At 42.5% G+C, this 27,612-nt stretch overlaps 1 protein-coding gene across 4 annotated transcripts in view; it reads left to right on the top strand.

Annotated features, from left to right (window-relative positions):
- The window catches only part of bace1 (beta-secretase 1), a 180,112-nt gene that overhangs the window by 21,907 nt on the left and 130,593 nt on the right, over positions 1 to 27,612 (top strand). For all 4 annotated transcript variants that reach the window (XM_073030064.1, XM_073030067.1, XM_073030065.1 and 1 more), the window contains one exon: positions 22,346 to 22,434. In XM_073030064.1, coding sequence (XP_072886165.1) covers positions 22,346 to 22,434 — 89 coding nt within the window. The remainder of the gene's footprint in view (positions 1 to 22,345; positions 22,435 to 27,612) is intronic.

Here is a 27,612-nt window from a genome sequence, read left to right as displayed (position 1 = left end):
AGCAGATTTCTTGCTATCTCTGTATTTGATGGTAGACTTAATGGAATTATTTATTCTGAAGTAATAGAGTTTAAAAAAGGTAATGTAAATGTTATTAACAGCAGAGATTCTGCAGATGCTGGAAATCCAGAGGAACACACACACAAAATAAGTGTATAAGATGATGAGAGGCCTTGATCAGAGAGTGGATAGTCAGAGGCTTTTTCCCAGGGCTGAAATGGCTAGCACGAGAGGGCACAGTTTTAAGGTGCTTGGAGGCAGGTACAGAGGAGATGTCAGGAGTAAGGTTTTTTTTATGCAGAGAGTGGTGAGTGCGTGGAATGGGCTGCCGGTGATGGTGGTGGAGGCGGATATGATAGGGTCTTTTAAGAGACTCCTGGATGGCTACATGGAGCTTAGAAAAATAGAGGGCTATGGGTAACCCTAGGAAATTTCTAAGGTAAGGACATGTACGGTACAGTTTTGTGGGCCAAAGGGCCTGTATTGTGCTGTAGGTTTTCTGTGTTTCTAAAATGCTGGAGTCATTGTTTTGGGCTGAGACCCTTCACTGGGACTGGAAAGGGTGGGGGGAGGGGGAAGGCCAGAATCAAATTTTATTCTTTTCTTTCATGAAATCTGGGTATTGTTGATAACACCAGGTTTAATTATCCATCCATTACCCCTGAGAAGGTGGAGCTGAATAGAACCAGTACAGTCCTTCCATTGAAGATGGTGTTGGGTAGGGAATTCAAGGATTCAGTGAAGCACTGACATTTTATTTCCAAGTCAGATGATATGTAACATGGAAATAGATGTTGTAATAAAGTACAGATTGTGAAATCTGAAGCAAAAACAGAAATGCTGGAAAACGCCATCAGGCAACATCTGTCAAAAGAAAAACCAGTGAATCAGTCGGAGTGATCGTTCTGAGGAGGGGTCCCAGACCAAACTTGATGACTGTGTTCCATTTTTGCTGCAGATGGTGGTTTACACATTAACATCATTCTAGATTACATTGCATGGAATGTTCAAGCATTCTCCCTTGCGTGCACCATGATACAGAAAGGTCTCAATTGTAAGTAAAAGGTTGATGATAAGAGAGCCACGTCATGGGAGTGTTTCTGGGCAACACAAGGATAGCTTTTCCTTCCCAGTTCAAGCACTTGATAAATATTTTAAGAGCATATCATTTGTGGAAGAGCAACAGGGTATTGCAATTAATGAGTAGATCTTCCGCAATGGCCAAATACAAATGTCCAAAGTTGATGGAGCACCATTTGTGATTGCAACACCACAATTGTACGTTAACCCACAACAATCATAATCCAAATTAGTTTGTATGAACCACAGAGCCATCCACATCCCGATGTTAATTCACAGTTGCAAAACATTGAGAGGATATTGTAAAGATGTGAAGGGAAACCTGCCCGGACTTGGCTTCAGCTATTATCACCTAGCTTGTACTTCTCCTTCAACACCCGCCCTCCTATTCTGACTTCTCCCTTCTTCCTTTCCAGTCCTGATGATGGCTCTCAGCCTAAACCCTTGACTGTTTGTTCTTCTCCATGGATGCTGTCTGAGCTGCTGAGTTCCTCCAGCATTTTCTGTGTGTTGCTCTGGTTTTCCAACATCTGCAAAATCTCTTGTGTTTCTGTATGTGTTCATACTACTCAATGAAAAGGTTTATAAGCACTCTTTGAAGGAAGGTAGCCAAGTGCTTCTAGTGCCCTGGTTAGTTGATACTTGTCCCTCTTCCAACACCTAAAATTACATTACCTCATCAATGTTGTGTTTTGCTATGCTCACAACTATTTATTAGGCAACAACGACTACACTTCAACGGCTCTGAAGTACTCTTGGCAGGTTCTCAGGATATGAATGCAGCTATAAAAGCACAAGTGCTTCCTTTCCCCCTCCCCTTCCTTCCTCAATTTGAGCTCATAACCACAATGCAGCCGTGAGTAATGTTTTTGACAAGTCATCCATCGGCTGGAAGAGAACAAGTTCAACACTTACTACTTGAGCTGGTATAGCCACTGCAAGGGCTTGTTGGGAAAGTTCCACAGTATAGGGTTCTTCCACTACTGGACAGGGAGGGACTGGGTTGGGTGAGGAAGGCCCTCAATTATTGTAATAGTGTACCACCCCAGTTGTGACAGCTATTATATTACTAGACCCAGAATTATGAGGTGGAGTGAGTGGAAGTGCCCCAGTAATGGCTGGTCGACTTTAAAAAAAACTCTCCCTGCATAGGTTTCATTGTGCAGTTCACATCATCTAAAGAACTACCAGTACACACATCTAACTGTTAACATGAATGGCAACAGTGCTATTGGTTTTAAAAAATGTAATTGAGCACTATTTAACACATTGCCTATGAATGTAAGAAAAAAATACATTGCATAGTTTATTCTTCCAAATATTTTATAAATTATGAATAATGTTTATTTTGATAACAACATAAAATGCTTGAAATTAACTTTAAAAGATCTCAAAAATAAAAAAAATGTTGTTTCAGGGAAAGTTGCCTTCAATCTGTTGGACTTGCATTTAAACAAAGCAGCTTAATTAATGTCCTTTAGGAGAGGAAACCAGCTGTTTTTTACTGTGTGACCTGTATTTGAGGCACAGGAGACTCATGGAAACTGTAGCAAAGAACAAGCTGCTGAAGAAAAGCAGTGGGTTGAGTAGCCTGTATTTGACTCAAGTTCAAAGTAAAATCAGAATCAGGTTTATTATCGTTGGCATGAGGCGTGAAATTTGTTAACTTAGCAGCAGCAGTTCAATGAATGCATAATCTAGCAGAGAGAGAAAAAAATAATAAATTAAATAAAACAATAATAAACAAGTAAATCAATTACATATATTGAATAAATTATTTACAAATTCAGAATCAGAATCAGGTTTAGCATACATTGTGAACTATGTTATTTTGCAGCAGCAGTACATTGCATACAAATTTTTTAAAACTAAATTACAATAACAAATGTGTATAATATTATATTTTGTACAGCACTGTGCAAGTCTTGGGCCCATACATATAGTTAGGGTACCTAAGACTTCCACAGTACTCTATTTGTCAATGTGGAGTGGAGAATGAGTTTGTAAATCTGGAGGGAGCAAAGGATGTTGGGAATGGGGAGGGTGGAGTGCCATGGGAGGGGTGTGGGACAGGTAGTGCTGGGGGGCGGGGGGCACAGGTGCAGACCCAACCAGCCCTGAAATACCAGGCAAGGTCATTTGATTCCGAACAATTGTCTCTCTTTGATGCTTCCTGCTCCATCCCCTAAGATGAGGGTCCCAAAACTGTTCACAGTACTCAAGGCCTCACCCACTGCCTTATAAAGCCTCAGCATCACATCCTTGCTCTTGTATTCTAGACCTCTTGAAATGAATGCTAACATTGCCACTCCCAAATAACACTCCCAAATCCCTCTGCATTTCAGATTCATGGATTTTCTCCCCATTTAGAAAATAGTCTGCACATTTATTTCTACTACCAAAGTGCATGACCATGCATTTTCCAACATTGTATTTCATTTGCCACTTTCTTGCCCATTCCATTAATCTGTTTAAGTCCTTCTGCATCCTATCTGTTTCCTCAACACTACCTGCCCCTCCACAAATTTTCATATCATCTGAAAACTTGGCAACAAAGCCATCTATTCCATCATCTAAATCATTCATCTACAGCATAAAAAGAAGCGATCACAGCACCGACACCTGCGGAACACCACTTCTCACTGGCAGCCAACCAGAAAAGGATCCTTATATTCCCACTCGTTGTCTCCTACCAATCAGCCAATGCTCTAACCATTTTCGTAACTTTCCTGTAAACCCATGAGCTCTTAACTTGGTAAGCAGCCTCATGTGGCACCTTGTCAACGGCCTTCTGAGACTCGAAATATACAACATCCACTGTATCCCCTTTATCCTACTTGTAATCTCCTCAAAGAATCCCAACAGGTTCATCAGGCAGGATTTGCCTTGAAGGAAGCCATGCTGACTTTGTCCTATCTTGTCCTGTATCACCAGTTACTCCATCACCTCATCCTTAACAATTGACTCCAACATCTTCCCAACCACCGAGGTCAGGCTAACTGGTCTGTAACATCCTTTCTGCTGCCTTCCTCCTTTCTTAAAGAGTTGAGCAACATTTGCAATTTTAACATACTTGAAAAAGCTTTTATATTTGATAAAATATAAAATTTTGATATTAGTTGCTAGCTTGCTTTCATATTTCATCTTTTCCCTTTCTAATGATTTTTAGTTGCTCTCTATAGGTTTTTTTTAAAACTTCCCAATCCTCTATCTTCCCACTAATTTTTGCTTTGTTGTATGTCCTTTCTTCTGCTTTTACAGTACCTTTGACTTCCCTTGTCAGCCACAGTTGTACTATTTTACCATTTGAGTATTTCTTCATTTTTGGAATACACATGTCCTGCACCTTCCTCATTTTTCCCGGAAATGCACACCATCGCTGCTCTGCTGACATTCCTGCCAGCATCTCCTTCCAATTTACTTTGGCCAATTCCTCTCTCATACCACTGTAATTCCCCTTACTCCACTGAAATACTGCTACATCAGACTTTACTTTCTCCCTGTCAGATTTCAAGTTGAACTCAATCATATTGTGATAACTGCCTCCTAAGGGTTCTTTTACCTTCAGCTCTCTAATCGCCTCTGATTCATTACATAACACCCAATCCAGTATAGCTGATCCCCTAGTAGGCTCAATGACAAACTGCTCTAAAAAGCCATCTCTTAGGCATTCAAGAAACTCACTCTCCTGAGAGCCATTACCAACCTGATTTTCCCAATCGACCTGCCTGTTAAAATCTCGCATGACTACCGTAACGTTGTCCTTTTGACTCGCCTTTTCTATTTCCTGCTGTAACCTGTGGTCCGCCTGCCAGCCACTGTTGGGAGGCCTGTATATAACTGCCATCAACGTCCTTTTACCCTTGCAGTTTCTTAACTCAACCCACAAGGATTCAACATCTTCCGATCCTATGTCACATCTTTCTACTGATTTGATGCCATTCTTTATCAGTAGAGCCATGCCAACCCCTCTGCCTACCTTCCTCTCCCTCCAATACTATGTGTAACCTTGGACATTCATCTCCCAACTACAACCACCCTTCAGGGATGGCCACAACATCATACGTGGCAATCTGTAATATTGCAACAAGATCATTCACCTTATTTCTTATACTACGTGCATTTAGATACAACACCTTGAGTTCCGTATTTGCTATCCTTTCTGACTCCATATCCCTAATGATTTGATACTCAGCCTGTTGGCTGAAACAAAGTCCCATCACCTGCCCGCCCTTCCTGACAATTTTACTATCTGTCCTTTCCTGAGTCCCTTCACTCCGGTACCCACCCCCTACAAAGTTAGTCTGAACCATGATTCCCCTCTCCTTGCTACCTTTCTACTCTCAATCTACAATAGAGGCCCATATCAGAATCAGGTTTATCGTCACTCATATATGTCATAATTCTTTTTTGTGACAGCAGGACAGTGCAATACATAAAATTGCTACAGAACTGTGCAAAAGTCTGAAGCAAAAAATGTATGGTGAAGTGGTGTACAGTCAATAATCTGATGCTGGAGGGGAAGAGGCTGTTCCTGAAACTTTCAGTGTGTGTCTTCAAGCTCCTGCATATCCACCTTGATGGTAGCAATGAGAAGAGGGCATGACCTGGGTGATGGGGTCCTTAATGATGGATGCCATCTTTTTGAGGCATCACCTTTTGAAAATATCCTCGATGCTGGGGGAGCCAGTGCCCATGATTTTACAACTTTCTGCAACTTTTTCTGATCCTGTGCAGTGGCTCCTCCCTCCATACCAGACGGCGATGCAACCAGTTAGAATGCTCTCCATGATACATCTGTAGAAATTTTGGTTTTACTTTAGCTTTGACTTCCCTTGTCAGCCACGGTTGTACTATTTTACCATTTGAGTATTTCTTTGTTTTTGGAATACATCTACCCTGCACCTTCCTTATTTTTTTCAGAAACTCACACCATTGCTACTCTGCTGTCATCCCTGCCAGCAGCTCCTTCCAATTTACTTCAGCCAAATCCTCTCTCATACCACTGTAATATTGCAACAAGATCATCCACCTTATTTCTTATACTACATGCATTTAGATACAACACCTCGAGTACCATATTTACTATCCTTTCTGACTCTGCATCTTCCGATCCCATGTCACATCTTTCTAATGATTTGATGCCATCCTTTACCAGCAGAGCCACGCCACTCTCTCTGCCTACCTTCCCATCCCTTCAATACAATGTGTAACCTTGGACATTCAGCTCCCAACTCCAACCATCCTTCAGCCACGATTCAGATATAACTTTTGAGTACTGTAACACATTGAGGTATAACACTTTGAGTACTGTATTTGCTACCCTTTTTGATTCTGCATTCCTATGCACTGATACTCATCCTACTGGCTGTAATTTACCATTACACATAGCATTACATACACAAGTTGCAGGGAGCTTTGCTACTGAATGGAGGCCACTGTATTGGGAGGAGATTGGAAGCTGCTCCCAAAGGGACAAAGGACTAGAGAATCTGGTGGAGAACAGTAACTACAGGTGCCCCGGTTTTTGTGGGTCGGGGAGAAAGTCTAGGGTTATAGTCTAGTGCTTTTGTTAGGAGGTTGCTCAAGAGGTGACTGTAAGGACAAGAGTGTAGAAAATAAATGTCTGTACTGTAGGGAGGTTTGAATTGTGAGTAAATCAAAGTACCTGTTATCACTTTATCTGTGGATTGAAGAAAAGTAGAGGAAGTGTCTTGTTCTGAAGTGTGCAGGTTTCAAAAATGTCCCGGTCAATGACAGACGCAAGGTGTGGCAGAGATCAGTAGCAGTTTAGGGTAATACTGAGGCTGGTCTCTTCAGAGTGACTGTGGACCTGAATTCATGAGGTAAAGTTGTCAAGGCACTTATGAAGTTGTACGTGAGACTATCAGTCACAGATCTCAGTGAGTGTTGGTTCTAGGGGAAATAAGGTAATTAATGATCAGGTTGCTGTGTGATGACATAAGTTCCATTTCTCAAAATATTGAGAATATCTTCCTGTGGATGGTTTTCTGTGTCTTGCTACTGTTATTGTCAGTGGGCAAGTTCCACATCGTGACAAAAGGTGCTAGACAGGAGGAAAATCCTGCTTAACTAGTAAAGGAATGTATTTCCTGTCAGGACTTTTAACACCTAAAAGCTTGCGCAACTTCACTCCCACAGTTCAGCTGAGTTGATTCCTTCTCACAAGTACCTGGGCTTTCTGATGACCTTGCTCAGGCATTGGAGTAGGTTACAAGGAATGAAAATAAAATCATAACTCAGAGCCAGGTGTGGTGGTAGAGGCATATAAATTATGGACATTTAAGGGACTCATAGATAGGCACACCAATGAAAGAAAAATAGGGGGTCATGTGGGAGTGAAGGGTTAGATTAAAGCATTGTGTGGGTGGAAAAGGTTAGATTTAACCTACTATTGGAATTCCACTTCCCTCTCAGAACACTACACTGTCTCTCATTCTCCTTACTAGATCAGAGGTTCCCAACAGTGGGGTCCATGGACCCCTTGGTTAATGGTGGGGTTGCATGGCATAAAAAAGGATGGGAACCTCTGTACTAGATGTTTCAATTGAAATTTCTCTGCATTAAATTTCATCTGCCATACATCTGCCCATTCCACCAGTCAGTTCATATCATTCAGCAATCTATCACTCTTCTTCACAGCTTCCATTACCGCCAAGTTTCGTGTTATCTGCAAACTTATAAATTGTAATTTGCACCTCAAAGCCCGGATCATTAATGTTGATCAAACAAAAGCAAAAGCTCAAATCCTGTACCCTTGGAAATGCCATTTCCATTTACTGTCCACAAAACAACCATTCTTCATCGCCTTCTATTTCCTGTGGTATAGTCAGTTTCATATCCATGCTCTCAATATTCCTTTCAGGTTGTATGTTTCAACTTGTCACGAATTTAAAGTTACAAACAAAGGATTCTGAAGATGCAGGAACGCAAGAGCAACACACACAAAATGCAGGAGGAACTCAGCAGGTCAGGCAGCATCAATGGAGAGAAAGAAGCAGTTGACGTTTTGGGCCAAGACCTCGACTGATGAAAGGTCTGAACCTAAAACATCAACTGTTTATTCCTCTCCATAGATGCTGCCTGAATTGCTGATTTCCTCCAGCATTTCATATGAATTTAATTCCCAAGAAGCACATTTCTTGACGCTTAATTCCAAGTGGAGTATTTTGATAACTGATAAATAGGTGGTTGTTAAAGATGTCTAGATCTTCACAGATGTAAATGTTTTGGTATCTACAGGAACTAATGTGAACATATGAAGAAATTCTATAAAACCAGCAGATTTGAGATAGCAACACAAAATGCTGGAGGAACTCAATAAGTTGGGCAGACTCTATAAAGGGAAGTATTTTGGGTTGAGACCCTTCATCAAGACTGGAAGTAAAGTAATGAGATGGCCAGAATACAAAGCTGTAGGGAGATGATGAAAAAAGAGCTGGTGAATGATAAGTGGATCAAGTGAGGGGAGAAGGTGATAGGCTTGTGAAGGGAGCGAGAGTGGGAGTGATATAAGAAGCTGGGAGGTGGTAGGTGAAAATAACCATAAGCCCATTAGTCAAAAGAGCAGAATTAGGCCATCTGGCCCATCGAGTCTGCTCCACCATTCAATCATGTCTGATCCCTTTTTTTGACAGACAGACAGACATACTTTATTGATCCCGAGGGAAATTGGGTTTCGTTACAGCCGCACCAACCAAGAATAGTGAAGAAATATAGCAATATAAAACCATAAATAATTAAATAATAATAAGTTAATCACACCCAGTGGAAATAAGTCCAGGACCAGCCTATTGGCTCAGGGTGTCTGACACTCCTAGGGAGGAGTTGTAAAGTTTGATGGCCACAGATAGGAATGACTTCCTATGACGCTCAGTGTTGCATCTCGGTGGAATGAGTCTCTGGCTGAACGTACTCCTGTGCCTAACCAGTACACTATGGAGTGGATGGGAGTCATTGTCCGAGATGGCATGCAACTTGGACAGCATCCTCTTTTCAGACACCACCGTCAGAGAGTCCAGTTCCACCCCCACAACATCACTGGCCTTACGAATGAGTTTGTTTATTCTGTTGGTGTCTGCTACCCTCAGCCTGCTGCCCCAGCACACAACAGCAAACATGATAGCACTGGCCACCACAGACACCACAGACTTATCTCTTCTAAACCCCAGTTCCCAGCCTTCTTCCCATAACCTTTGATGCCATGTCCAATCAAGAAGTTATCAATCTCTGCCTTAAGTTTACCCAATGACCTGGCCTCCATTGCTGCATGTGGCAACAAATTCCACAAATTCACCACCCTTTGGCTAAACAATGACTAAGGACCGAAGAAGATAGAATCTGATCGGAGAGGATAGTGGACCACAAAGTAAAGGCAAGGAGGTGGGCAAGGGAACTGGAAAGAGAAATGTATAGGTGATGGACAGATAGAGAGAGCAGAAAAAGAGAAAGGTGATGGGGTCCAGTGGGATGAAGGTGAAGAAAGGTGGGGGGCTGTGATACCAGACGTTACAAAAAATTGATGTACGATTGGAGATTTAAGTTAGCTTGTGGGTTGAGATTAGTATTCTGGAATTTTCCTTGACCAACTTCAGTGTCAATTAAACAGTCTTAAAAATTGCAGGTTATTCAGCAATTTGTGAGATTTATCTGTGTATAAAACACTGCTCCATTTACATATGTAACAGTAGTCAGTGCACTTCATCACAATTTATAGATGATGAAGCGGATTAAAGATTATTGGAAGATGTGATAATTGATTGCATAGTGTAAATGTTTCATTTCTGTGAAGATCTGCTTACTTCATGCCTTTAATTGTAAAACTGCAAGACTGGAAAATCTACTGAAGCAGACCAGCAGTGAGGTGATGCTGACAGTATGAGCAATTAATAGATAAATACATTATCATAATATGAAAATGAAAATCATTCCACTGATAAAGATCTGCTTCATTGATGAAATGAGATTCCCTCCTCAAAGATCTAAATACAGATCCATAACAATGAGTTTGATTCTAATGTGGATATTATTAAATCATTTATAATGTTGGCTTCTTTTAAAGAAATAAATGATTCCTTCTGCACTCTAAACGGGTGATTTTCTGTTAATTATTTAGAGCACAATCAATGAGTCTACTATCCTCATTTTGTGCTGTATCCATGCAGTACAGTTGAATTCCTTAGAGGAAGGTTGGCCAGAAGATTTATGAACATGAGTGGGCCAAATGGCCTTTACTGGCAGAGACAATATAGAATTTGATCTCTTTTATTTTCCCCAAGCATCTGCAGCCATTGTTTTTTCTATACGTTGTAAGGCAATGGAGAAAAAGCAGGGCGCTGGGACTGAAGAAATGACCCGTATATGAATGAATGACTAAATATTCTCTTCTGGCATAATGGTTCAGTGATTCTAAGATACAGTTGGCAAAAAAAACATACGAAGAAAGTTTGTGTGAACTGGTGCTTTTTTTAATGCAAAGGAGGATGAAGGGAAACTTTGTAGAGGTGTTTAAGATGATAAGATGCCTAGATAGATTGAACAGCCGGTGCCCTTTTTTCCCCTGGGGCAGCAATGGCTAATATGAGAGGAAATACTTTTAAGCTGATTAGAGAATAGTATAGGGGATGTCAAAAGGTAAGTTTTTTTTTGTTCACATGGAGAGTGGTGAGTGTCTGGAGCACCTTGCCAGGAATGATGGCAGGAGCAGATACATCAGGGACATTTAGAAGATTCTTAGATAGGCCTGTGGTTGATAGAAAAAAATGGAAGGCTATGTTGAAAGAAGAGTTAGATTAATCTTGGAGTAGTTTATAAGGCATTGTGGGGCAAAGGGTCTCTGCTGTGCTCTACTGTTCTATGTTCCATGTTGTATAACACATCTTTAAATTCAGATGATGTGGTAAGGTTGCTAAGAAGTTCTGCTTTTGATGTCCTTCAATAATTTCCTTTGAATTTGATGTCTAGATGAGTCATTGGTAAAGACCATTGATAATCAACGATACAGACATAGAGCTGGAGTTGGATGTCACCCAGACTAGGACAAGGTGGTTGATTTCTGTATTAAGGGAATGTTAGTGAAACAGGTAGAATTTTACAACAGACCTCCTAGTTTATAAATCGCCAATTACGATAGCTAATCTTCCTGTTGTTTTTAAATAGTGAACTGAATTAAATTGTTAATGTATGTGATGGGATTTGAACTCAGATCTCTAGAACAGGGTACTGCTTTACTAGTAAAACGACATCAGAATCAGGTTTATTATTGCTGATATACTGTACATCATGAAACTTGTTTTGTAGCAGCAGTACGGTGCAATACATACAATTACTATAAGTTATAAGAAAAATATATTTTAAAAAGTTGTGTAAAAAGAGAGAAAAATAGTGAGGTCGTGTTCATGGGTCATGGACCAGTTGGAAATATGATGGCGGAGGGAAGAAGCTGTTCTTAAAACATTGAATGTGTGTCTTTTGGTTCATGTACTTCCTTACTCTTGATAGAAATGAGAAGAGGGCATGTTCTGGGTGTTGAGGGTCTTTAATGATGGTTGGTGCCTTTTGAAGATGTCCTGGATGCTGAGGAGGCTAGTGCCCATGATGGAGCTGGCTGAGTTTACAACACTCTTCAGCTTTATCTGATCTGGTGTGTTGGCAGCTCCATATGAGGCAGTGATGCAACCAGTCAGAATGCTCTCCACATTGCACCTGTAGAAATTTGCTAGTGTCTTTGGTGACATACCAAATCTCCTCAAACTCTAAATGAAGTATAGTTGCTGGTATGCCCTCTTTGTAATTGCATCGATATGTTGGGCCCAGGATAGATCTTCAGAGATGTTGACCCCTCAATGGGGACTGCTGTGTGTTCTCCCAACTTCCCCTTCCTGAAGTCCACAATCAATTCCTTGATCTTGCTGATCAAGGAACAAGGTTATTGTTATGACACCACTGAACCAGCTGATCTATCTTACGCAATACCATGTGAAATTCTGCCAACAAGTTGTGTCATCAGTGAATTTATAGATGGCGTTTGAGCGTTGCTTAGCCACACAGTCATGATTATAGAGAGAGTAGAGCAGCTGGCTATATGCATCCTTGAGTTGCGCCTGTGTTCATTGTCAGTGAAGAGAAGATGTTATTTCTGATCTGCACAGACCGTAGTCTCCGGATGAGGGTCAAGGGTCCAGTAGCAGAAGGGGGCACAGAGGCCCAGGTTTTGAAGCTTGTTGATTAGTACTGAGGAGACGATGGTGTTGAACACTGAGCTGTAATCAGTAAACAACAGCCTGATGATGTAAGTATTAGTGTTGTCCTGGTGGTCCAAGGCCAAGTGGAGAGCCAGTGAGATTGCATCTGCTGTAGACCTATTGTGGCAATAGGTGACTGTAGTGAGTTCAGGTCCTTGCTCAGGCCAGAGTTAATTCTAGTCACGACCAACCTTCCAAAACACTTCATCACAGTAGATATGAGTAGATAAGAGCTCACCCTGCTCTTCTTGGGCGCTGGTATGATTGTCACCCTTTTAAAACAGGTGGGAACCTCCGACTGCAGCATTGAGAGAGTGAAGACTCCAGTCCGTGAACACTCCAGCCAGTTGGTTGGCACAGGTTTTCAGTGCCCTGCCAGGTATATCATTGGGGTCTGACACCTTGCAAGGGTTCACCCTCTTGAAAGATGTTCTGATGTAGCCTCTGAGACAAATATCCCTGTGATATCACAGGGTCACCAGACGTTGCAGGGATTCGTATGATATAGTCTTAATCTCCCTTTCAAAGTGTGCATTAAAGGCATTCAGCTCATTGGGGGGGGGGGGTGTGAAACATCACTGCCATTTATGGTGTTTGATTTCATCTTGTGAGAAATAATGGCTTGCAAACCCTGCCAGAACTGATGTGCATCCGATTCTGTCTGTAACTTGCTGCATAACCACCATGTTACTACACCTCAGTTTTGGCTCTTTGACACTTTGCCCCTTGGTGTCTTAGTTTTGGCTCTGAGCATTTTTTTTCTTAAATTCACCTTCTAGAATGTGGGCATCAGATGCAAAGCCAGCACTTCCCACTCATTCCTAATTGCCCATGGGAAGGTACTGGTGAGATGTCTTCTTAAAATACCACAGTAATTCTGGTGAAGGGACTCTTGAGTAGGAATTTCAAGGATTTAATTCCAGTGACAATGCAGGAATGGACAGTAGATTTCCAAGTCAGGAAGTTGTGTGACTTGGACAGGTGCATGCGGGTAGTGGAGTTGCCCAAGCTTCAACACCAATAAGCGTATTTGAACTATTTAGTGTTTTGAGTGAAACTGACACATCTCAATTTCATGAACAATCACTACAAGGATGTCTCAATGTCCTGGGATGGGACATAGATAAAAACTTGTTCGTTCTACTTTATTCAGCCTTGTGACTGTGATTTCCTTTCTTCATTCAGTTATACATGGGAAGTGGCCATCGCTGGCATGGTACACCCCATTTACCCTGAGGAAGCAGTACAAAGTCAACTGCATTGACTAAAGTCACGTACAGCCGTTTTTCATCCCTGTCAACAGAAGTGAGCCAGATGGGGTTTTATGACAATCTGACAGTTTCATGATTACTGTTACTCTTTAAATCCAGAGTTATTTAATGATTTTGGTGTTAAATTCTCAATTCATATCCCTGGATCAGTGGTCCAGAACATTGGCTCTTAGCCCAGTCACTTAACGACACCACCATCGTACCTCTGACTCAGACCTTCACCAAAGCTTTTGATTAAATAAAATAGGACATGGATCTATTTTTATACCCTTTGTTTCCTATCACATGTTTTATTTTTGAAAAAGCAGCAGTCGTCTTCAAAGAATCCTTTCGTGGTGCTGGTAACCATGGTGAAAGCTGCAGAAATGTGACCATTTTGTAATCGGAAAAATAAGCAAAAGCATAGATTGTGTTGAAATAAATGTCAATTACAATAAAACTCCAGGTTCCACACAAGTTATTTTCATTCATTTCGTGGGATGTGGATCTCATTATAGAGTTTGTACTCATAGAGTCATTCAGCAATACAACACAGTTACAGGCCTTTCAGCCCATCTAATCCATACCAAAATGTTATTCTGCCTAGTGCCATCGACCCTCACCTGGACCATAGTCCTCCATACCGCTCCCATCTGTGTACTTATCCAACTTATTTTAATTCATGGCATTACGCACAAAATGCTTGAGGAACTCAACGGGTCATACAGCATCTATGGAAATGAATCAACAGCTGAGATTTCAGGCCGAGACCTTTCATCAGGACTGAAAAGGAAGGGAAAAGATGGCACAATAAAAAGGTGGGGGGGAGGGTAAAGAGGACAAGCTAGAAGTTGATAGATGAAACAAGGTGGATGGCGGAGGGAGGTGAACTAAGGAGCTCGGAGGTATTAATTGGAAAAGGCAAAGAGCCGGAGAAGAAGGAATCTGACAAAAGAGAGTGGACCATGGGAGAAAGGGAAGGAGGAGGGGCTCCAGGAGGAGCTGATAAGCAAGTGAGGAGAAGAGGTAAGAGGCCAGAGTGGGTAGTCGAAAAAGAGGGAAGGGGGACGAAGGAAAACTACAGGAAGTTGGAGAAATCAGTGTTCATGCCATCAGGTTGGAGGCTACCTAGACAGATTGCTTCTCCAACCTGAGAGTAGCCTCATCATGACAGAAGAGGAGGCCATGAACAGACATGTTGGAAGGGGAATGGGGATGGGAATTTAAATGTTTGGCCACCAAGATATTCCCCTTTTTGCGGATGCTCTTAGTTCATTGTTTATTCCTGAATGTCTTTGAGAAGATGGCGGTGCAGTTTTCTCGCGATGCTGCAGTCCATCTGAGTGTGGGAGGTCTTTGATTTGGATCCAGCAGCAATGAAGGAATGGCAAAATACTTCCAAGTCAGGATGGTGTGCGACTTGGAGGGGATCTTTAGGGGTGGCATTCCTGTTGTTGTTGCTGCCACCCTTGTCTTCCTTTGTCGTAGAGAGAGATGCTCCAAGAATACCCTCAGTGAGTAAGTGCCTTGCAATTTGTAAATGGCATATTCAGCAGCCGCTGTGCTCTGTGCTAGAAAGAATGGAGAATTTTGTATGATGGATGGAGTCCTGATCAAGTAGGCTGCTTTGCCCTTGATGATGCTAAGGTTCGCAAGATTTTGTTGAAGCAGAATTAACATATTCATGTAAATGTCCTGATTGCTGCAGCAGGTTCAGTGTAAGTCAATGTCCCTTTACTTTGAGGTACAACACTGTAACAGGCCCTTCCATCCTAATGAGCCCACACAACCCAATTACAGTACTGTACAAAGGTTTTAGGCACCCTAGCTATATGTATGTGCCTAAGACTTTTGCACAGTACTGTAATAATTTTTGTGTATTGCATTGTACTAGTTGGGAAAAGGGGGAGAGGAGAGACGGCAGGAAGCACCAGGGAAACATTGTGTAATGATTCAATGTACAAATTGTTTGGAATCAAATGACCTTGCCTGGTGCCTCAGGGCTGGGTGTATCTGTACCCGCGCCACCCCCCTGTCCCACCCCGGCACTTCTTCTCTGTCACATGTCCCATTCCCCTTCCACAATGCTCCACGTTGACAAAAACCTTAGCTCTATATATATATACCTAAGACTTTTGCACAGTACTGTATATCCATGTGACCAATTAACCTACCAACTGGTACGACTTTGGAATATGGGGGGAAATCAGATCACGCAGAGGAAACCCACGCAGTCATGGGGAGAACGTACAAATTCTGAGACAGCAGCAGAATTGAACCTGGATTGCTGGCACTGTAATAGAGTTACGCTAACTGCTACATTTTGTCTAAATGATTTCTGTGCATTATCAATACAAAGAAAGTTATGTAAAATTCTTCTTCCATGTCCAGTTAAATGAAGAAAATATCTTGCGGATTTTTACATGTATGTGTTTGAGCAGAGTATAATCAACCTCAGAAGATGCAGGTTGTAATGAGAGCCATTGGAGTGATTGGAAGCAATGAACGAAAATTATTGAAAACATGGGCATTCTTTTTATTGTCAGTGGGAGGTTTACTCTGTTGGTTCCTATTGTGACTGACCAGTTCCATGTATGCTCTGCCTGATTCAATAGCTATGTACTCAGAGAGACCTGGGACAGGAGTGGTTCATTGGGATTGATTAGTGACAATGTGTGCATCAGGAACCAAAGGCCTAGGTGCCCCACTGGGCTGATCTGCTGAATCTGAGAGCTTTTACATTACATGACTGCAGATGAACCCTAAGCAAATATAGATATCGATTCAGTCTTGAAGAATTGGCTTGCATGTTTTTTTTTCAAATATATGGATTGTGGCTTCAATCCATACATTTCTGGCCAAGATGAAGCCTCAAGCTGAGTACTAAAGAAGTACAAGCTAAATCAACCCATCTGTCTCCAAAGACCCACTCCAACAACTTCCCTTCCCTCAGTACGCAAATATCAGTAAGTATTTATACATTTATTTAGAAATACAGTGTGAAGCAGGCCCTCTGAGCCATGGTGCCTAGCAACCCATCAATTTAATCTAAGCCTAATCACAGAAAAATTTACAATGATCAACTAATCTACCAATTGGTTCATCTTTGGACTGAGGGAGGAAACAGGAGCACATGGAGAAAACCCATGTATACACAGGAAGAACGTAAGGCACACAAAATGCTGGAGGAACTTAGCAGGTTTTTAAGTCAGAATCAGGTTTATTATCATGTGACATGAAATTTGTTAATTTAGCAGCAGCTGTTCAATGCAATTCATAATCTAGCAGAGAAAAAATAACAGTAAATAAATAATAATAGTAAATAAGTAAATCAATTACATACAACACACACAAAATGCTGGTGGAACACAGCAGGCCAGGCAGCATCTATAGGGAGAAGCACTGTCGACGTTTCGGGCTGAGACCCTTCGTTTCTCCCTATAGATGCTGCCTGGCCTGCTGTGTTCCACCAGCATTTTGTGTGTGTTGTTGTTTGAATTTCCAGCATCTGCAGATTTCCTCGTGTTTGCTCTTTAAAATCAATTACATATATTGAATAGATTTTAAAATTGTGCAAAAACAGAAATACTGTAAATTTAAAAAAAAGTGAGGTAGTGTCCAAAGATTGAATGTCCATTTAGGAATCGGATGGCAGAGGGGAAGAAGCTGTTCCTGAATCATTGAGTGTGTGCCTTCAGGCTTCTGTACCTCCTACCTGATGGTAACAGTGAGAAAAGGGCATGTCCAGGGTGCTGGAGGTCCTTAATAATGGATGCTGCCTTTCTGAGACACCGCTCCCTAAAGATGTCCTGGGTACTTTGTAGGCTAGTGCCCAAGATGGAGCTGACTAGATTTGCAACCTTCTGCAGCTTCTTTCAGTCCTGTGCAGTAGCCCCTCCATACCAGACAGTGATGCAGCCTGTCAGAATGCTCTCCACGGTACAACAATAGTTGTTTTTAAGTGTATTTGTTGACATGCCAAATATCTTCAAACTCCTACTAAAGTATAGTCGCTGCCTTGCCTTCTTCATCAATATGTTGGGACCAGATTAGATCCTCAGAGATCTTGACACACAGGAACTTGAAGCTGCCTACTCTCTCCACTTCTGATCCCTCTATGAAGATTGGTATGTGTTCCTTTGTCTTACCCTTCCTGAAGTCCACAAGCAGCTCTTTTGTTTTACTGACATTGAGTGCCAGGTTGTTGCTGTGACACCACTCCACTAGTTGGCATATCTCACTCCTGTACACCCTCTTGTCACCACCTGAGATTCTACTAACAATGGTTGTATCGTCAGCAAATAGATGGTATCTGAGCTATGCCTAGCCACACAATCATGTGTATATAGAGAGTGGAGCAGGGGGCTAAGCACACACTGCTGAGGTGTGCCAGTGTTGATAGTCAGAGAGGAAGATATGTTATCACCGATCCGCACAGATAGGAAGTCGAGGACCCAATTGCAGAGGGAGGTACAGAGGCCCAGGCTCTGCAACTTCTCAATCAGGATTGTGGGAATGATGGTATTAAATGCTGAGCTATAGTTGATGAACAGCATCCCGACGGAGGTGTTTGTGTTGTCCAGGTGGTCTAAAGCCGTGTGAAGAGCCACTGAGATTGTGTCTGCCATTGACCTATTGTGACGATAGGGAAATTGCAATGGGTCCAGGTCCTTGCTGAGGCAGGAGTTCAGTCTAGTCATGACCAACCTCTCAAAGCATTTCATCACTGTCGATGTGAGTGCTACTGGGCGACAGTCATTAAGGCAGCTCACATTATTCTTCTTAGGCACTGGTATAATTGTTGCCTTTTTGAAGCAACTGGGATCTTCTGCCTGTAGCAGTGAGAGGTTGAAAATGTCCTTGAATACTCCCACTAGTTGGTTGGCACAGGGTTTCAGAGCCTTACCAGGTACTCCATTGGGACCTCCCGCCTTGCAAGGGTTCACTCTCTTTAAAGGCAGCCTAACACTGGCCTCTGAGACAGAGATCACTGGGTCATCAGGTGCAGCAGGGATCTTCACAGCTGTAGTTGTATTCCCCCTTTCAAAGCGGGCATAGAAGGCGTTGAGTTCATCTGGTAGTGCAGTGGTCCCCAACCACTGGGCCGCAAAGCATGTGCTACCGGGCTGCGAGGAAACGATATGATTTGTCGATATGAAACAATATGAGTCAGCTGCACCTTTCCTCATTCCCTGTCACGCGCACTGTTGACATTGAACGCACACAAGGTCATTACCCACGTAAGGTCATCAGTTGCCTAAATGTAGTGGTCGCCTAGCACCAGGGATCACTGGTTAGTCTCGGGTAACCGGCCGCCTCACGCGGCCGACGAGAGGTGCTAATGCTACTGGCCTGGAGCGCGAACAGATGGGCGCCGTCTCTAAACCTGTTTAGCGCACTGAATGTTTGTGGGGAACCTGGCGCTAAGATATTCGCAGACGATCTAATTTGGGCTCAGAGTTTCGTAAGTAACAGAGCAGCTACCTTGCTGCAATCTACTGAAAGTTATCCCTCGAGCCAAACTTTTGTCAGCCAGTAGATCCTACCTACCTACGGGGGGGGGGGGGGGGGCACACACCCTGTCGCACTCCTCGCTTGGTTGGTCGCTCTCTCTGGACTGCGACCACCGCGGCCCCCGATACGGGGACCTCCGGCCCTTACCTTGTCCTCTCACTGGTGTGTTGCAATGATTTTATATGTTCATACGAGGAAAATATGCGCTGTGTGTTTAATATCCAAACGTTCCTTAAAATGTTATGATGTTATTTACTTATAAGTGAGTTATAATTGACTTATCACTATATTCATGCGAGGAAAATATGCGCTGTGTGTTTAAAATTAAATTCATTAGTTAAACCCTTTTAGAAACAAAATTGAGTGTATTAGCCACTTATAAGTGTCTTATAATTGACTTATCACCTATATTCCGGTTGTGATTAACACCCCCCATCCCCGTCGGCCGGTCCGCAAGAATATTGTCAATATTAAACCAGTCCACGGTGCAAAAAAGGTTGGTGACCCCTGTGGTAGTGAAGCATCGCTGCCATTCATACTATTGGATTTCGCTTTGTAGGAAGTAATGTCTTGCAGACCCTGCCAGGGTTGTCGTGCATCCGATGTCCCCTCCAACCTCATTCGAAATCATCTCTTCACCCTTGAAATAGCCTTCCGCAAATCATACCTGGTTTTCTGGTACAGTCCTGGGTTGCCAGACTTGAATGCCACAGATCTAGTCTTCAGCAGACGACGTACCTCCTGGTTCATCCACGGCTTTTGATTGGGAATATACAGTAAGCCTTGTAGGCACACAAGATTTAATGAAGTTGGTAACAACTGCAGCGTACTCATCCAGGTTCAAAGATGAATCCCTGAATACAGTCCAGTCCACCGATTCAAAGCAGTCCTGTAGGCGCTCCTGTGCTTCCCTTGTCCAAACCGTCTTGGTCCTCACTGCTGGTGCTGCAGTCTTCAGTCTCTGCCTGTACTCAGGGAGTAGAAGTACAGCCAAGTGATCAGACTTCCCGAAGTGAGGGCGTGGAATAGCACAGTAGGCATTCTTGATGGTGGTGTAGCAATGGCCCAGTGTGTTGTTTCCTCTGGTATTGCAAGTGATCTGTTGATGGTAGTTGCTCAGTGACTTTTTTCAAACTGGCTTGATTGAAATCTCCCAAAACAATGGTGAAGGTGTTAGGGTGCGCTGTTTCGTGCATGTTGATCCCATTGCTCAGATCATCTAAAGTTTGCTTGACATTGGCCTGAGGTGGAATATAAGCTGCTACCAAAATGACCCTGGAGAACTCCCATGGTAGGTAAAAAGGACGGCACTTTACTGCTAGATATTCCAGGTCTGGTGAGCAGAATTGGGACAGCACTGATATATTCATGCTCCAAGAAGAGTTGATCATGAGGCATACTCCTCCACCTCTGCTTTTGAGAGACTCTATAGATCTGACCTGACGGTGTGTAGTAAACCTGTTGATCTGAATCGCATCCAGTACGGAAGGGGTTGACCAGGATTCCATGAAACAAAAGACACACACGATCCTAATGTCCCTCTGATTCAGCACCCTGGCTCTGAGATCATCAGTTTTATTCACCAGAGACTGCACGTTCGCCAGCAAGATAGTCGGTATAGGAAGTTTAAAACCCCATTTCCTCAAATGCACTTGTAACCCGTGCTTCCTCTGAGATGTTGTCCGTGAGCACTTCTGACCCCAATCGGTGTTGTTTTCGTCGGCTTTAAGCAGCGATAGTTCGTTTAAACACATTAAGACATCCTTATTGACAGTACTGTACAGTTGTGCTTTTTAGCTGTTATCAGGCTGAAGCGGGAATATTTAATTGTATCCATTGAGAGTACTGCTGCTACTCGAGTCGTGCCTAAGCACCCCGGAAGTGAAGATATAAGTATATAATATGTTAATAAGTATGTAATAAAGTGTAATCTTTCCTTTAACTTTATTACATATGTTAGGGATTGTTCTGAGTTATAAAATTATGGATAGCATAATGGATTAACTAAAGTGAGAACCAGTCTTCAGGAAATAAAAGCTGTATACAATTTATCTTTCAACTGGTACTTCGTGGTTAGTAAAGCCAGTTATTGGGTTTGGGACATTCTGATTGTGTCCCATTGAAATGTTAAAGGTGTATCCCTGTCACAGATCTGTTTAATCACTTCTTCAACATTTTTTTTCATCCTTTAACACTGTAACAAGAGAAATATATTTTGGGTGTCTGGAGTTTGTACTGAGGCTTTTGGAACAAACACCAGTATTAAATATTCAAAGGGATTCTGCTAATTGGGATACGCTGCCATTGTAAATATGTCATTATGTAAATGTGCCCATTAGATTGCAAATGTTAGAAATACAAGATGCAAGAAACCCAGAGAAACAATGACAAAATGCTGGAGGAACTCAGCATTTGTGGAGAGGAATAAGCAGTCAACATTTTGGGCTAAGACCCTTCATCAGGACTGGAATAGCAATTGAAACTGTAGTTAATCGTTTATTGTTATCTTTGTGTTGAAGAAGTATAGAACATTGTGTCAGGAGAGTGAGATTCTCTTGAAAGTTTGCTGTGTAAATGAAGATGTTTATGTCTCCCATTACAGATTCTGTGTGACTCCGTTTTAGGTACAACAGGGGCACCACAGTGGTGTAGTGGTTAGGTTGACGCTATTACAGATGAGGGGCGTTGAGAGTTTTGAGCTCAATTTTAGCATCTTCTGTAAGAAAGCTTGTATATTCTCCCCATAACCACGTGGGTTTCCTCCAGGTGCTCGGGTTTCCTCCCAAAGTCCAAAGACGTACCAATTGGTAGGTTAATTGGTCATTTTAAATTGTCCTGTGATTAGTCTAGGGTTAAATTGGTGATTTGCTCTTGGGGCAGAAGGGCCTGTACTGCACTTTATTTCTAAATAAATAAAGTGCCAACACATTCAAAGAGTCTAATAATCAACACTAGCACATATGTCCTTTAACAGAACTGTCATCCTTTGATCCCTATCAAGCCAGGTTTTCACCTCAGGGATTCTTGTGTGAGATTTTGTAACAGGCCTCACTCAAATCTGTCAACTGCATCAACCTCACTACCCTCATTGACACATTTATCTAGCTCCTCAAACAAGTCAATCAAATTAGTCGTATAGGATCTCCCCATAACAAAGTCATGATGACCATCTGTGAATAAACAGTACAGGACCCTGTTTGAGTGGATGGAAATAACTACTTTCTCTTTCTGTACTAGCTGAACATTCTGGTGGACACGGGTAGCAGCAACTTCGCCGTTGGTGCAGCTGCGCATCCATTCCTGAAGAGGTACTATCGTCGCAATCAGTAAGTACAAACTCTTTGCACGTGCCATGAAATTGCATCAACAGGCTGAATGCAGCACCCACCCCACATCCTTGCCACCTCCACCCAAGACTAATAACGAGCTTCATGATCAATTTTATTTGGAGTGGGAAGTGGATAAAAATGAAATCAAGGGGAAGTTTTCCTGATAGGCTGGTGGGAATTTTTTTCTCCATTGAGACAGTGGAAGGCAAAGAGCTTCCAAGAACTTTTAACAGACCATTACATTCAAGTGTGCCGCTAGGAATGGCTCTTAAGTGCCTTCATGTTTAGGAGCAATTAGGGATGGATAAAGAATTTTTAAATTTCTGAAGCTTCCAACTGCCTAGGAAAAGGAAGCTACTGAAGAGAACATACATATATGCTAACAGAATAATTGCAAGAAAAATTTGCCAGCTTGGTTCCTGGAATGGAGGGAACTTGCATGAAGAACAATTGGGTCGAATAGGAACACATTTACTTAATTTTAGGGGAGAGCTCATTGCACTTGGAGATACAGACATTGATCACACATGGTCATCATGACTTTGTTAAGAGGGGGGGTTTTCTGTCTGACTAATTTGATTGCCTTGTTTGAGTAGCCAATTAAATGTGTCAATGAGGATAGTGCAATCAATACAGTTGACAGGGACTTGAGTGAGGATTTTTACATGTGATGCAAACTTGGCTTAATAGGAATCAGAAGATGATAGTTGCTGGCTATGACTCCCGAGCAAATTTCCTTGCATTTTTGCCTATTCAGGCAGGGAATTCTCTGATCATCCTTGCTAACATCCCTGATTCAAGCAGCACGTAGAAAGAGTACAGTTCAAAGAACTGCACAGGACAAGCCCTTTGACCCATGATATGCCTCTGCCTGCACAGGATCAGAAAAAGCTGCAGAAAGGTGTAAACTCAGCCAGCTCCATCATGGGCACTAACCTCCCCAACATCAAGAACACCTTCAAAAGTCAATGCCTCAAAAAAGCGGCATTCATCACGAAGGACCTCCATCACCCAGCACATGCCCTGTTCTCATTGCTACCATCAAGGAGGAGCCACAGAACCATGAAGACACGCACAGAACGATTCAGGAAGAACTTCTTCCCCTCCAGGATCAGATTTCTGAATGGACAATGAACCCATAAACGCTACCTCACTATTTTCACCCTCTCTTTTTGTGCTACTTATTTATATACTATTATAATTTATAGTTTTTTTATTATGTATTGCAGTGTACTGCTACCACAAAACAACAAATTTCACAACATGTTCTGGTAATATTAAACCTGACTCTGCCCATCTAAGAACTTCTTAAATGCCTCCTTCATTTCTACTTCCATCACCACCTCTGGCAGTGCATTTCAGGCACCCGCCACTCTGTTTAAAAAAGCAACTTGCCCTACACAGCTTCTTTGAACATACCATATACTGTATTTCACCTAAAATGTATGCCCTCTATTATTAGAGATTTTGACTCTGGGGGAGAAAGATACCGGCTGTTTATCTATGCCTTGCAGAATCTTATAAACCCCTGTCAGTGAAAAACAGCCCAACTAAAAGCAGTCACTCATCTTAATTTTCAACATGATTAAGAAGGCTTATGGAATGCTTGCTTTTATTAGTTGAGGAGTTGAGCTCAAAACTCAGGAGGTTATGTTGCAATTTATAAAACTCTGGTTAGGCCTCATCTGGAGTATTGCGTACAGTTCTGGCTGCCCCACTATAGGAAGGATGTTGAGGCTTTGGAGAGGGTGCAGAAGAGGCTCACCAGGATTCTGCCTGGTTTAGAAGGCATGTGCTATCATAAGAGGCTGGACAAACTTCCTTTTTTAAAGAAAGGGGCTTCCCTTCGTCCACTATCAACTCTGCCCTCCATCGCGTCTCCCGTATTTCACGCACCTCTGCCCTCACCCCATCCCCCCGCCAGCCCACCAGGGATAGAGTCCCCCTGGTCCTCACCTATCACCCTACCAGCCTATAGATCCAACGTATAATCCTCCGTAACTTCCGCCACCTCCTACGTGATCCCACCACCAACCACATCTTCCCCTCCCCCCCCCACTCTCGGCTTTCCGCAGGGATCGCTCCCTACGCGACTCCCTTGTCCATTCATCCCCCCCCCCCCCCATCCCTCCCCACCGACCTCCCTCCAGGCACTTATCCCTGCAAACGGAAGAAGTGCTACACCTGCCCCCACACTTCTTCCCTCACCACCATCCTAGGCCCCAGACAGTCCTTTCAGGTGAGGCACCACTTCACCTGCAAGTCAGCTGGGGTGATATACTGTATCCGGTGCTCCCGATGTGGCCATTTATACATTGGGGAGACCCGCCGCAGACTGGGAGACCGTTTCGCCGAACACCAGCGCTCAGTCCTCTAGCAGTGGCGGGATCTCCCTGTGGCCACACACTTCAATTCCACAGACCACTCCCACTCCGACATGTCTGTCCATGGCCTCCTCTACCGTCAAGATGAGGCCACACGCAGGTCGATGGAGCAATACCTTATCTCCTGCCTAGGTAGCCTCCTTCCTGCCGGCATGAACATCCAACTCACTGACCTCCGTTGATACCCCTGCCCCCTCCCCTTACCCCATCCCTATCTATAATTTTAGTCTGGTTCTCTTTCTCTCTCTTTTTCCCCCCTCACTATAATCTCTCCCCCCAGCCCTACCTTTCTTTCTCTTTTATTTCCCATAATTCTCCACCTTCCCCCTAGCCCATTTCCCTCCAGCCTATCACTTCCCAGCTCTCTACTTTATCCCTCCCCCCACTCCTTATCCCCCCTCGACCATCCCATGTTACTTCACTCCTGATGAAGGGTTTTGGCCCGAGACGTCATTATTACCTCCTCCCATAGATGCTGTCTGGCCTGCTGAGTTCTGCCAGCATTTCGTGTTTTTTTAATTTATTTCCAGCATCTGCAGATTCACTCGTGTGGACAAACTTGGGCTGTTTTGTCTGGAGCGTCAGAGAGATCTAATAGAGATTTACAAGATTGATAGTCATCAATAGAGTGGACAGAGAATATCTGTTTGCCACAGTTGAAATGTCTAATATCTGAGGGCGTGCTTTGAATGAGAGAGGCGCAAGGCTCAAGGGGGATGTGAGGAGTAAGTTTTTTACTCAGAGTCATGGATGCCTGGAATGTGCTGCCCGCTATGATGGTAGGGGCAAATACATTAGAAGACTTTTAAGAGATGTTTGGATAGGCACATTGATATAAGATGGACAGATATGGACATGGTGTAGGTAGGAGGGGTTAATGTTTGGGTGTTTTTAATTTGTGTAACACTTACCCAACAGGCTGGTATATGTCTAGGGGAAAAAGAGATCCAGCCACACACCAACCCACCTCCCGTACACGCAGGTGCTGTGAGAATCGCGTTTATGCCTCGCGCCCGCCAACAGTATCAAACCCACAACAAATACCGTTATGAAATACACTTTAAAGAGTTTACTAAAATTAAAAGAGTATTAGGCAATACAATATATATATATATACAAGAAAAAAACAAAAGGCGCCAACTTATCAAAGTTCAGTCAGTTTAGTGCACATCGGTGGAGCTCATCCAGCGAACCATTCGACTCCTCGGTGGTCGTCCTCCCGAAACTCCCACTTCGGACTCCCCGGTGGTCTCCCGAGCGCACGTCCTCCTTCCTCGGCGTCTCCCTCCGGACTCCCCAAGCCCGCGCAACCCCTCCCCCAAGTTCCCAGCCTCACAAAACACAATAACATTCCCCATTGATTAACAAATGAATACAATTACCATATCAGCCATTCTAAAGTGAAACAACGGCAAGAGAAACTTTTAACAGACAAAGAAGCATTCCTACTCGTAACAAACCAAAGAAGCCCTTTTTAGTAACATACACAGGACATTGTACATTTGCTTCTTAGCTGGTTCAGCACAACATTGTGGGCTGAGTGGCCTGCTCCTGTGCTGTACTCTTCTATGTTCTATGTGGAATCTCGTGAACAAAAAATTAGATATTGGAAATGTGAAACCTCACAGAAAATAGTATAGTATTGTTTGTGAAATAATAAGGAAATATTTCCTAATGCTCCAAGAGCCATGAGTCCCCAGCATTTCTTGTGAGAGAGATATGGATAAAATCATTGAGTCAGGCTGATCAAAAACATTCCACATTCAGCTCATTCTGAAATAGGTGATCACAATGGTGCCCCCAAATGGGTTGCTACACTGGTGAGAATTTTAAAAATTATAAGCCTTTTTCTTTTTTTTGGTAATTTATTTTTTATTGAAGCTCATCATCAAACAAACATTTCCATAAGATGTGTAGATGTATTTCAGATATTTTATATATATATATATAAAATATAGTCATATTTGCCACAAATCTCCACATTATATTTATCTGAGTTATACACTTACAGAAAAGAGGAAAGAAAGAACAAGCGAAAGAAGAAAACCATGTACAAGTAGGGAGTGATCTTTTTTTACAACATATCCATTGATTTGTGAGGATAAAATCAGGCCTATGAGGTGTTATGTAGTTAAATTTTGTAAATGTCCATTGTAATTTCCATCCATGCATTTAAGGTTGGGCTCTCCTGTGATAACCGTTTCCTAGTAAGTCTTCTTACCAGCCACCAGCAGTATATTCATTAAATATTTATCTTGTGTATAAAAAGTTAGATATTGGAAATGGGAAATAAATTCTTGATGTACGTTTGTATATACCCAAAATATATGGTCTTACTTTCTAAGGGTATTTCACATTTAAAGATGTCTTGTAGGGCATTATGTATCCCACTCCAATAGTCTTTGATAACGGGGCATTTCCAAAAAATATGATAATGGTTTGTATGTTGATTTCCACAATATCTCCAGCAGAGAGGTTACTATCATAATGGGATTTCTGAGAAGGTGTAATAAAATATCAAGTTTTTCCATCCGAACTCCCTCCATTTCTGTGAACTGGTACACTTCCATTGATATCTCCATATTATTGTCCATTCTTCCTTGGATATAATCATCTCTTCTTCCTTCTCCCATTTTGTTTTAATGTATGAAGTCGAATGTGTTTTAAGATTTGACAAACTCTTATACACGCTTGAAATGATTCTACTACCATTATCTGAATTATATGCTTTTCTAAATAGCTCTATCAAACATATTCTTGCCTTGGTTACATTTTTAACCGTCCTATTAAC

Source organism: Hemitrygon akajei, chromosome 26 (genome assembly GCF_048418815.1).
Source record: "Hemitrygon akajei chromosome 26, sHemAka1.3, whole genome shotgun sequence".
NCBI classification, from domain to species: Eukaryota; Metazoa; Chordata; class Chondrichthyes; order Myliobatiformes; family Dasyatidae; genus Hemitrygon; species Hemitrygon akajei.
This window is presented reverse-complemented; position numbering and strand designations above follow the sequence as displayed.